This window comes from Salvelinus alpinus, chromosome 6 (assembly GCF_045679555.1).
Source record: "Salvelinus alpinus chromosome 6, SLU_Salpinus.1, whole genome shotgun sequence".
NCBI classification, from domain to species: domain Eukaryota; kingdom Metazoa; phylum Chordata; class Actinopteri; order Salmoniformes; family Salmonidae; genus Salvelinus; species Salvelinus alpinus.
The window spans coordinates 32024896-32037771 of NC_092091.1; the positions used below are offsets into that span (position 1 = coordinate 32024896).

General features: G+C 42.1%; 1 protein-coding gene across 4 annotated transcripts in view; it reads left to right on the forward strand.

Annotated features, from left to right (window-relative positions):
- Positions 1-71: 71 nt before the first annotated feature.
- Positions 72-12876, forward strand: part of LOC139578572 (pre-mRNA 3'-end-processing factor FIP1-like) — a 50364-nt gene continuing 37559 nt past the window's right edge. Inside the window, exons 1-11 of one of the 4 annotated variants that reach the window (XM_071406365.1) lie at positions 72-308; positions 440-573; positions 905-944; positions 2228-2282; positions 2489-2595; positions 5695-5756; positions 6174-6284; positions 6416-6543; positions 8147-8250; positions 10221-10323; positions 12127-12265. In XM_071406365.1, coding sequence (XP_071262466.1) covers positions 507-573; positions 905-944; positions 2228-2282; positions 2489-2595; positions 5695-5756; positions 6174-6284; positions 6416-6543; positions 8147-8250; positions 10221-10323; positions 12127-12265 — 916 coding nt within the window. In that variant the 5' untranslated portion in view covers positions 72-308; positions 440-506. Of the gene's footprint in view, positions 574-904; positions 945-2227; positions 2283-2488; positions 2596-5694; positions 5757-6173; positions 6285-6415; positions 6544-8146; positions 8251-10220; positions 10324-12126; positions 12266-12876 lie in introns of all 4 variants that reach the window. The other 3 variants (XM_071406364.1, XM_071406366.1, XM_071406367.1) reach the window with 3 other exon arrangements.

Sequence of the window (12876 nt, forward strand, 5' to 3'; positions counted from 1 at the left end):
ACATTTCTTTTTTGAGTAAATTGAAAAAAATAAACCATACATAAATAAAGGTATGCTTGTCGTGAGTTCAGAAACAAAGCAAGCTTGTTTGACCCTAACAAATACTGTACTACTTTATATACTTTCAGAAATTGAAACATTGTCTCATCTCGAGACATACTGACCAATGGTAGAGTCCTGTTTCTTCCGACGTAGATTTACGTCGTGTATAGAAAGGTCCCTATAGAAACGTTTGTGGGTAAAGTAAACTGTCACTTTTTTTTTTACCATTAGTTTTTTTTTAACGTATGCTACCGAATACCGATAAGGTGATACGCCGTCCTATTCCGTTATTATTATTTTTTAAATACGCGTTATATGTAACAGTTTGACATTTGAATATCTGTTCTGTAAAAATCTCAAGTTTGGCGAAATAACTGGGTTTTCAATTCGTTGTCAGTTATTGTATTTGATAGAATATCTGTCAAGTTGTGATTCACAGAAGAAGTGACTGGATTTGGGTAGACATGTCCGCAGAAATGGACAAAGCAACTGACGCAAGCGGGGGCGATGAAGACGAATGGTTATATGGAGGTATGTTAGTCAAAACAGATTTGATGACACTATCTAGCGCATAAATAGTAACATGTTGTCCACTGTTCTGTGTTTGGCAAACTTGAAAGTACGTGAGCTAACAGTTCTGTTAGCTAGAAAGCTAACCACAACACCAGAAACAACACGTGCACCAGTTTACCACGTTGACATCGCAACAGCTGTTGGGGAGTTTTTTTTTCTCTCTTGCTAAACCTAAGGAATTATTGAGTTCTGGCATTTACAGTAGATATTTGGAGACTGTAATTTTGTCTGTTTAGGTTTTTAAGTGTGTGTATGATGCAAACATGCTGATGTTTCTTTTCTGTGATAGATGAGAGTGAGGAGAAAGCAGAGGAAGAGGCACCTAATAGGTACGTGACAGGTAAAACACCCACTGTTAAACTGTCTGTTTTACATAGCAGACAGTCACCTGGCTGTCTGTCCTATTCTGTCCTCAATTTACCACTTGCCTAGATCTCATATGTACTGAGCATTCCTGCATACCAGACCTACACCAGACTACACTGTTAAATTGTTCCTTTTGTAAAAGACTTATGCCCACATAAATTAGGTGTGTATATACTTGCAGCATAATACAAATGTTGGACACACATCCACACATGATTTATTTATACCCATCTTACACACTTTTTTTGTGGCACTTACACAAATGACACCTGTTCAGCTTTCTACACGAATATACTAATCACGTGTCTATGTTATGCTGTTTGAGATTCACAACTTATAGCCACACTATTCACTCTTAGTCAGCTTGTACTGGTTCTGCAAATCTGTTTTATTGCACTAATGATTCTTGTGTTAAAACCATTTTGACCGTGAGTGATAATTTACGACAGTAAGCAGTGAACTGATTTGAAATAAGATGGGCTAGCAGCAGCTTCATGCCCCATTAGGACCAATTTTTCTTTATTAATAAAGCGTTCAGATTGAATGCACTTTTCACTGCTCAATAATGACTGAGTGATATCATAATCCTTGTCTCTGGGTTGTGTGTGTTTGACGCCACTGTGCGCGCAACGCCTGAAATATGCGGCCTGTCAAGTGGAACATTAAGAACAGTTTGGATGCTTGTTAAATCCGTGGCAGGGCAAGCACTTGTTTGTTTGAATGGGGTAAAGTGGATCTAAGCCATCATTAGATAGGGATTCTGATGGTTGCTGCATTGGGCTTCGTTAAAGCATATCTCCTCGGCGTAAATGCAGCATTATTCATCAATTAAGCTACACTTACTTCACTTACAACACAGCCCTCAGAGAGAGAGAGAGAGAGAGAGAGAGAGAGAGAGTGTGTGTGTGTCACGCAACATGCCATGGGGAGCATGTTATCTAAATGATATCACATCTATCAAGCTCTGGTTCGCTTAAAGAAATGATGAAGAGAGTTGACCCTTTTCAGAATCAACATGGTCCAGCAGCTCAAAGAGAGACTATTACGTTACGTTAGGGATTCTTCAGGCAATAGGCTGTCATTTTACATGTATCCCTTTATAAGGAAATGTATTTAGTCTGCAGACAAGTGATATCCCTGTTTGCACATCTCTTAACTTTCCCCTTATTGTCTATTCTTCAAATGTTACAAAAGTCTCAGTTTAAGTAGACTTTGTGGTCCTAGTGATGTTGTGTTTTTTTCACAGTGCAAAGGCCCAGCCGACTGCTGAGGAGGTCCATGAGAATGGAGTAGTGAAGCAGGTACCTACTGCTTAGGGTTATGGAGGAGTCAACCTGGGATAAACAACACCCTTCTGAACCTGACTCACCTGTTGGAATGGCAATCCATCATGGAATTCCCTCAGAACCAAACTTTCTACTTGGAATATTCCTCTTTAACTGTGTGTGTGATTCATATAAACATGCTTTTATGAATGTCTATTGTCTTTGTGTTTCTGTAATGTCAGGATACAGGCCAGGAAGATGAAGAAAGTGACAGTGACAGTGAGGATGATGATGACGTGTGTGTAACCATTGGCGATATAAAGACCGGAGGCTCATCTCAGCCTTTCAAGTGAGTATCTAGACAATAGCAAGGTGTTAACCTCTTAGATGTAAGGTCCCCTTTTTTGACCTGCGTGGTTCTTGTACCGGTTCCCACCTACATTTTCGCTTATAAAGCGATCTGTGGATACCGTAGATCAAAATGGCTTGCTTTGAGCGATAGCCCTGGTTCCCACGGACACAATAGTATTTCTGAGCCTGTGTGACGTAGGATGTGAAATCTGAAACCACTTGAAGCTGGGATGTCCCTCCTACCATTTAATTCGCTCTTCCGACTGTCCATCAACACCTGGCTATTTCCTATATTACAGTCACGGACAAAGCACATGCCTTCAATCATTACATCATAGCGCAGCAGGAGAGAGTGGTTTTATCACGGTAGCACATTCAGAGATCGATTTATAGCCATTAATCAAAAATAATTAATAGATTTTAAAAAGCACTTTCTGTTTGTCATAGATGGACAAGATTAATATGAGATGAAAGGCGAGTTCATAACGAGTTCAGGAAGTCAAGCTAGAGCTCCGTGAGACGTTCACAGCAACGTGGGCAGACGTTTTGATCAAGAGAGACCTTCAGAAAAATATGCAAATGTTCTCTAACACTAAACATACATATGTATTTTACAGTTATAAGGAAGGTGTAATTTTCTAATTTGATTTTGCTATATTTAGAAAGCATATACAGTTGAAGTCGGAAGTTTACATACACTTAGGTTGGAGTCATTAAAACGAATTTTTCAACCACTCCACAAATTTCTTGTTAACAAACTATAGTTTTGGCAAGTCGGTTAGGACATCTACTTTGTGCATGACACAAGTCATTTTTCCAAGAATTGTTTACAGACACAGTGATTTATAAGTGAAATAATCTATCAAAATTCCAGTGGGTCAGAAGTTTACATACACTAGGTTGACTGTGCCTTTAAACAGCTTGGAAAATTCCAGAACATTATGTCATGGCTTTAGAAGCTTCTGATAGGCTAATTGACATAATTTGAGTCAATTGGAGGTGTACCTGTGGATGTATTTCATTGCCTACCTTCAAACTCAGTGCCTCTTTGCTTGACATCATGGGGAAAATCAAAAGAAATCAGCCAAGACCTCAGGGGGGAAAAAAATTGTAGACCTCCACAAGTCTGGTTCATCCTTGGGAGCAATTTCCAAACGTTTGAAGGTAACACGTTCATCTGTACAAACAATAGTACGCAAGTATAAACACCATGGGACCACGCAGCCGTCTCACCACTCAGGTGAGACACGTTCTGTCTCCTAGAGATGAATGTACTTTGGTGTGAAAAGTGCAAATCAATCCCAGAACAACAGGAAAGGAAACGGGTAAAAAAGTATCTATATCCACAGTAAAATGAGTCCTATATCGATATAACCTGAAAGGCCGCTCAGCAAGGAAGAAGCCACTGCTCCAAAATCGCCATTAAAAAAGCCAGACTACGGTTTGCGACTGCACATGGGGACAAAGATCATACTTTTTGGAGAAATGTCCTGAGGTCTGATGAAACAAAAACAGAACTGTTTAGTCATAATGACCATCATTATGTTTAGAGGAAAAAGGGGGAGGCTTGCAAGCCGAAGAACATCATCCCAACCGTGAAGCACGGGGGTGGCAGCATCATGTTGTGAGGGTGCTTAGCTGCAGGAGGGACTGGTGCACTTCATAAAATAGATGGCATCATCAGAAAAGAAAATTATGTGGATATATTGACGCAATATCTCAAGACATCAGTCAGGAAGTTAAAGCTTGGACGCAAATGGATCTTCCAAATGGACAATGACCCCAAGCATACTTCCAAAGTTGTGGCAAAATGGCTTAAGGACAACAAAGTCAAGGTATTGGAGTGGCCATCACAAAGCCCTGACCTCAATCCTATAGAAAATTTGTGGGCAGAACTGAAAATGCATGTGCGAGCAAGGAGGCCTACTAACCTGACTCAGTTACACCAGCTCTGTCAGGAGGAATGGGCCAAAATTCACCCAACTTATTGTGGGAAGCTTGTGGAAGGCTACCTGAAACATTTGACCCAAGTTAAGTAATTTAAAGGCAATGCTACCAAATACTAAATGAGAGTATGTAAACTTCTGAGCCACTGGGAATGTGATGAAATAAATAAAAGCTGAAATAAATGATTCTCTCTACTATTATTCTGACATTTCACATTCTTACAATAAAGGGGTGATCCTAACTGACCTAAGACGGGGCATTTTCACTTGGATTATATGTCAGGAATTGTGAAAAACTGAGTTTAAATGTATTTGGCTAAGGTGTGTATAAACTTCTGACTTCAACTGTAAGTCATTTCAAGCCTTATTCGTACAGTTTTGTTGAATAGGAAATACATAATGTAAAATCTTTTATATTTTCATCATATTTGTACTGGGTTCTCTAGCTTGTGTCCTCAATAGTGACTACTGCTCAACAATTTAACTATTTTTACCAGAAAGGTTTTAACCTTTGAGTATGCAGCATTACTAGTTATTGTTTATGACCCTCTCATGATAAATCATTACTTTTGGGGATTACGTAGATTACATTTCTGATGACTTTAGTTACATTTAACTGGTTTTAAATACAACAGTGTGTTACTGTCCTGCAATCTGGATTAGTTTTGATGCTCCAACTTGAGTTGAAAAGAGCATAATATATTAGACCCTGTACATTTTAGGTGGAAAAACCTTTTGTAGAGAGCTTTTTTTCACCTGGCTGTCGGCGCAACTAACATCTATTGCTGTTGCCTCTCCTTTGTCGCATCATTTTATGAGTTATGATTCTATGTTACAGTATGCATCTTTGGCAGCATTTTATCTCACCACCCATGTCACTTTCAGGGGTCTTCAAAGCACAGTCCCCGCATGAGTCATGGGCAGCGTTTACACAGGCAGCCCAATTCAGATTTGTTTTTCTTTCAATAATAGTTTTTTTGACCAATCAGTTCAGCTCTGAAAAAGAGATGTGAAAAAATCTCATGTGATTGGTCAAAAGAACAATTAGTGAAACCAATGAGTTGGGCTGCCTGTGTAAGTGCAGCATGTCTCTGTGTGTGTCCCCTTCTTGTGGTGATGATTTGTGTGTTTTTTCTTCTTTCATTGTGTAGTGCTTTTGGATCCACACCAGTTAATCTCAACATTAAGGCTGCAGGGAGAACACATGCGTCAGGTAAACACCCCTCATCTATTCCTGACTTCTGACCTTAGAAGTGAGTGGAACATAGGAACACCAGCTCTTTCCATAACGTAGACTGACCAGGTGAATGCTATGATCCCTTATTGATGTAACTTGTTAAATCCACTTCAATCATTGTAGATGAAGGGGAGAAGACAGGTTAAATAAGGATTTTTAAGCCTTGAGACAATTGAGACATGGATTGTGTATGTGTGCCATTCAGATGGTGAATGGGCAAGACAAAATATAAGTCCATTTGAACTGGTTATGGTAGTAGGTGCCAGGCGCACCGGTTTGAGTGTGTATTATGGTCACTGCATGCGTAGGAACTCATCCAGACCCACATTAATGGTAGTGGTAAGAGTGTGAAGTGAATGTGTCATTGACTGTGTCCTGTCATTTGCGGTGCAGTTGGCCCCAAAGCCAAAGGAGTGGACCTGGATGCACTGGGCAGTGTTAACGGAATCCCTGTGTTGGAGGTCGACATAGAGTCTTTTGAAGAAAAGCCGTGGAGAAAGCCTGGTAAGGGGTGTGTGTGTTGGTTGGTGTGAGGTTATGTCTTTGTGTGTGTTCTGTGCAGGTGTGAGCTCAGGTCTGGCTGATGAATGGTCTGTGACGGGGTCTGTTCAGCTTTCAGTTATGTTTGTGTTTAGGTTCGGACCTCTCGGACTACTTTAACTATGGCTTTAACGAGGACACCTGGAAGACCTACTGTGAGAAACAGAGGAGACTACGCATGGGGTATGAGGGCATGAACCACGCTTCAGCCACTAAAATCATGGTACGATATCATTACTTTTGGACATACAGTGCCTTTAGAAAGTATTCACACCCCTTGGCTTTTTCCACATTTTGTGGTGTTACAGCCGGAATTTAAAATGGACACACAATCTACACACGATGCCCCATAATGCCAACGTGGAATTATGTTTTTAGAAATGTTTACAAATACATTTTAAATTAAAAGCTGAAATGTCTTGAGTTAATAAGTATTCAACCCTTTTTTGTAATGGCAAGCCTAAAATAAGTAAAGGGAGTAAAAATGAGCTAAGTCATATATAATAAGTTGCATGGACTCATGTTGTGTTCAATAATAGTCTCTTACATGATTTTTAAATGACTACCCCATCTCTGTACCCCACACATACAATTTCTGTAAGATCCCTCAGTCGAGCAGGGAATTTGAAGTACAGGTTCAACCACAAAGACCAGGGAGGTTTTCCAATGTTTCGCAAAGAATGGCACCTATTGTTAGATGGGTCAAATAAAAAAGCTGACATTGAATTTCCCTTTGAGCATGGTGCCGTTATTAATTACACTTTGGATTGTGTATCAATTCACTCAGTTGCCGGAGAGGAAACCGCTCAGGGATTTCACAATGAGGCCAATGGTGAATTTAAAACAGTTACTGAGTTTAATGGCTTTGATAGGAGTCTGAGGATGGATCAACAACATTGTAGTTACTCCACAATACTAGCATAAATGACTGAGTGAAAAGAAGGAAGCCTGTAAAGAATAAGAGAAATTCCAAAGCAAATACTGCAAAACATTTGGCAAATAAATGTACTTTTTGTCCTGAATACAGAGCGTTATGTTTGAGGTAAATCCAACACAATACGTCACTGAGTATCACTCTTCATATTTTCAAGCGTGGTGGCTGCATCATGTTATGGGTATGCTTGTCATCGACAAGGACTAGGGAGATTTTTTAGGATAAAAAAATATATGGAATAGACTAAGCACAGGCAAAACCTTAGAGGAAAACAGTCTGCTTGGTTCAGTCTGCTTTTCAGCAGACACTGGGAGACAAATTCACCTTTCAGCAGGACAATTACCTTAAACACAAGGTCAAATATACACTGGCATTTCTTACCAAGATGACATTGAATGTGCCGAAGTGGCCTAGTTACAGTTTTGACTTAAATCGTCTTGAAAATCTATGGCAAGACTTGAAAGTGGCTGTCCTAGCAATGATCAACAACCAACCTGACATAGTTTGAATATTTTTTTTATAAAGCGCAAATATTATAAAATTGAGGTGTGCTGTGTTCTTAGACTTACCCATAAAGACTCACAGCTGTAATCGCTGCCGATGGTGATTTTTAACATGTAATGACTCGGGGTTGAATACCTATCTAATCAAGATATATTAGTGGTTTATTTTCTATTAATAAAATGAATTACACAATTCAATTCATTTAATCTCACTTTGTAACACAGCAAAATGTGGAAAAAGCCAAGGGGTGTGAACACTTTCTGAAGGCACTGTAGATATACTGTGATAATCTATAATATTATAAGTGCAAGAATTGTTCCCATTTTAAGAAACATTCTCAGGCTTTGACATTGTTGAGGCTGTGTGAGTGAGTTGCTCTTCCTCTTAGGTCCACCAGGGACGTTCAGCCCATGGTGATAGGGATGGGGCCCTTTCCTGCTTTAGGTCTGACTATTCCTCCCCCAGCAACCACTACAATTCAGGCTCCTCCAGGTAGGTACCCTGGTCCCCCCTCCCCCTCCCTTTCTACCACTGTGTATGTATCAAAGCAACTGTGGCATAAAGGACCAGACTATGCATGTCTGTGGTAACCACTACCAGCCTAGCTGGTCATCACTGCCACACTTCACTGGTCAGTGTCACCTGGACCCCATCAAGGTGGCCAATTTGTTTATATATTTTTTATTTCACCTTGATTTAACCAGGTAGGCCAGTTGAGAACAAGTTCTCATTTACAACTGCGACCTGGCAGTCAATGGGTCACGTTTGTATTGGTCAGTGGTACCTGTGTCTGAGGTAATGTTCTTACCAAACACAATGTTACATCCTGAAATGTTACAAGTCATGGAAGGTATGCTAAGTCACTTAACTATTAAGTGGTTTGAAATAAAGGTAGAGGTGCTGCGAGCGTTGCTTAGTTAAAGTGCTCTGTTCCCTCTCTAATGAAGTCCTCATGTGCACCACCTCCCGTCACGTTCCTGTTAACGGCCACCTGTGAAGCGTTGTTTAGCGTTGGGGCAGGCTGAGCCCTGTGGGGGGGCTGCTTTTACCGTGTGAAGACGGAGGCCATGGAATTTGACTGCTCAATTACAGCGGCCAATCATTTACGGGCTTGGGCCCGTAGTAGCAGGCATTAGCAGACTGTTAGTAAATACTCCTCCTCTCCTCTCAGCCCCATGGCCTCATTCTGGTTCCACTCAGGGACCAGGTGCTCTACGCCTCAAGGAGGAGTGATGGACTATTACAAACACACACACACCCACCCCTCCTCTCCCTCTCTCTCTCTCTCGCCCTCTCTCACTCTAGCTGTCTCTCTCTCTTTCACACGCTCTTTCACTCTAGCTGTCTCTCTCTTTCACACGCTCTCTCACTCTAGCTCTGGCTCTTTCCCTCTCCCCTCAGCTACACTCTCGCTCACTTGCTTCCTCCAATCCTGTCTATTGTGAGTTTTAGCATGGCTCATGTCAGGTTGGTCCAGACTACAGACAGGGGGACAAGGGTGACTAAGATGAGCCACTTAATTAAAGGTCCGTCTCTATATAATGCCCCCTCCTCCTCCTTGCTCCCTCAGCAAGGTTCCCACAGTGGAGGTCATATGATTCTAAGCATTATTCAGCCAGGGGGAAAGCAGGAAGTCAGAGCATGACAAATACACACGGCATTGTGCAAAGGATAAAGTGTTAAACGAGGTCCCACACTACACTACAGACCATCTCTTTCACTCTATTGAGCTGTGAGAACGCTGGCAGCTCCAGAAGGGTGAAAGTGGAAACTTGATGCTTGGTTGAAGGAGCACGTATTTTATTCTTTCCACATTCTCTAGATGACTGTGTCCAGCCTAAGGGAGGCTGTTGGTGGAATGGGGTTATTGTAGACCTTTCTTGTTACATAAAACTGTCATTTTAAGTTGCGATGTGTGTGTCAGCTTCCGGGGCTAAGCTGCTTTGTTTTCTATTTATCTGATATTCTGGTGTTTTTAGAGGCCAGAGAGGGGGACAGAGCGAGGGGGCATTAGTGAGCCTGTAGCTCATAGCATCACATCGGGCTGCTGCTTGATGCAGTTTTTATGCTTTCCTCTTGTAATGTTTACTTTAGATTAAGTCCTAGTGACAGAAAGGGGTTAGTGTCCCATCTGTGTTTGGGGACGGGGACGGGGACGGGGGGTGTTTTGGGGAAGTGTTGTTAGCAGAGTGCAGTGAGAGGATGACCCAGATAAGGAAGGTCATGAATTAATGGGCCTGGAGGATGGTGATGGGGTCACAGGCATTTATATAAGTCTTCTACATCTGTAGTTTATGAGATTTGAAGGCAAAAGGCCATACCCAGGTCACATCCTGAAATGTCTCTGCATTTTATAACTTGACAAAAACAAGAGATATGCATACTTGTTATACATGCTCCATGCACAGATACCAGTTGTATTATGTATTCTGTATGTTTACTCTGTGTTCTGCGCTGGTCAGTAGAAAGCCAAGCGGCACCATTGATGTTATTGGGGGACAAACTGGTACCATCAGCCGGGTAGAGGGACGAAGACGTCACAATATAGAAGGAAATAACATCCAGGTAATATGTCTGTTTTAATGTGATATTCTAAATACCCCCTGGGTGTTTCTCAATATACATACTATCGTGCGCCGCACTCTCATGCTCAAGTCTATTCTCCGAGGGCGTTCTCTTGAGTACGTTCTTGTGAGGACAAGTGTGGAGAACACATAAAATATTGATTTGAGAAGCACTCTCACTTCCCCCTATAGTATGACCTCACCCTGCACCTCCCCATTCATTCACTTCCAGCCAGGACAATGGCAATAGAGACCAAACAAGTTTATACACTAAGCAAATGTTTTACTTCATACTTATGAGCCAGCTGTATGGGAATCGTAATAATCTAGCTAGCCAGCTAGTTTAACAGGTAGAAACGACGAAAAACAAGTGTTATGCTAGGTATATGGCTAGCTGTCTATTCTTTGTGGGTAGATAGCTACTAATTCTAAGTTGTTAGCCAAATTACATTTCTATGTGCTTTGACAGTGGGTATTGTAGGCAGGTAAACGAGCCACAAATGGACACGGTATGTATTTATTAACGTACCAAAATAAAATATTGTATTCAGGCAACATATTAGTTGAATGGGCAACATTGTTTTCAATAAATGTTTTTTTTTTTTTTACACGGTTGGGTCATATTCCTGTGCATACTCTGAAGCTTGCATCGATGCATGCTTCAAAATACACCACATCACCAAAAGTATGTGGACACCCCTTCAAATTAGTGGATTCGGCCATTTCAGCCACACCCGTTGCTGACAGGCGTATAAAATCGAGCACACAGCCATGCAATATCCAGAGACAAATGTTGGCAGTAGAATGGCCTTACTGAAGAACTCCGTGACTTTCAATGTGGCACCGTCATAGGAAGCCACCTTTCCAACAACTCAGTTTGTCAAATTTCTTCACTCCTTGATCTGCCCCGGTCAAAAAGTAAGCGCTGTTATTGTGAAGTGGAAACATCTAGGAGCATCAACGGCTCAGCCACGAAGTGGTAGGCCACACAAGCTTACAGAACAGGACTGCCGAGTGCTTAAAAAATTGTCTGTCCTCGGTTGCAACACTCACTACCGAGGTCCACTACCGAGTTCCAGTGAAGGGAAATCTTAACACTACAGCATACAATAACATTCTAGACAATTCTGTGCTTCCAACTTTGTGGCAACAGTTTGGGGAGGGCCCTTTTCTTGTTTTAGCAAGACAATGCCCCCGTGCACAAAGCGAGGTCCATACAGAAATGGTTTGTCAAGATCGGTGTGGAATAACTTGACTGATCTGCACAGAACCCTGACCTCAATCCCATCGAACACCTTTGGGATGAATTGGAACGCCGACTGCGAGCCAGGCATAATCGCCTAACATCAGTGCCCAACCTCACTACTGCTCTTGTGGCTGAATGGAAGCAAGTCCCCGGGGCAATGTTTCAACATCTAGTGGAAAGCCTTCCCAGAAGAGTGGATGCTGTTATAGCAGCAAAGGGGGAACCAACTCCATATTAATGCCCAAGATTTTGTTGTAATGAGATGTTCGACAAGCAGTTTTCCACATACTTTTGATCATGTAGTGTATGTACTAACAGAATTATCATCCGAGAAGTGCCCCCCCCCCCCCCCCCCCCGCCCCGCCACAGTGCTCCGTTTCACATACTTTGATTTAGACTCATGCTCCGACCCTCCTGTACTGCAATTTGCATGTTCACGGTAGTATGCATAGTGAGAAACACCCCCTATCTTTCCTCCTTGCATTAAGCTATTAAATGTACCTACCTAGTCTGAGCTTTGTTTTTGTATGTACGTGTGTGTGGGTGCATGCATTGCAGGTGCTTTCTGAGCCCCCCTCTGATGCTGAGCCTACTCCCACTAAGATGCCCCCCTTTTTTCCTCCCAACATCCCCCCGCCTCCTTTCCCGCCTCCACCCCACAATGTCAGCTCCGCCCCTCCACTCATTCCTCCACCACGTAAGTGACCTCAGCCCCACAAACGCACACTAGCGCACAAACACTGCTCCCTGTCTGGGTGTCCTCTGATCAGCAGCACAGTTATGGAATGTAGAGGATAAGGTTAAGGATTGCATAAAGACTCTGCTTGGAGGTCAGACAGACTGGTGAGGGTCACTCTCGTGACGCCACGGCGTGTTGGCTCCCTGGGGTCATGGGAAGATGACGTTCAACTATGACATTTCCCACTGATTAATTAGTGTTAGTGGCCACAATTTCTCTCTTTTTCAATCTCTGTTTTTCTCTCTCTCATTCTCTCACTCGCTCTTTCTTTCTCTCTCTCTCTGGCTCTTTTTCTATCTCTATTTCTCTCCCTCTGGCTCTCTCATTCTCGCTTTCTCTTTTTCTATCTCTATTTCTCTCTGGCTCTCTTTTTCTATTTATTTCTCTATCTCTCTCTCGTCCACTGTGATTAATTAGTGTGAGTGGCCACAATTTCTCTCTATTTTTCTCACTCGCTCTGTCTGTGTATGTGATGATGCATCATTAGTACAGCTGAGGGGTTTGGGGGAACAGATTACAGTATAACCCAGAGTTGCACGTGTAAATCCCATGCTGAGAACCCTTGAAGG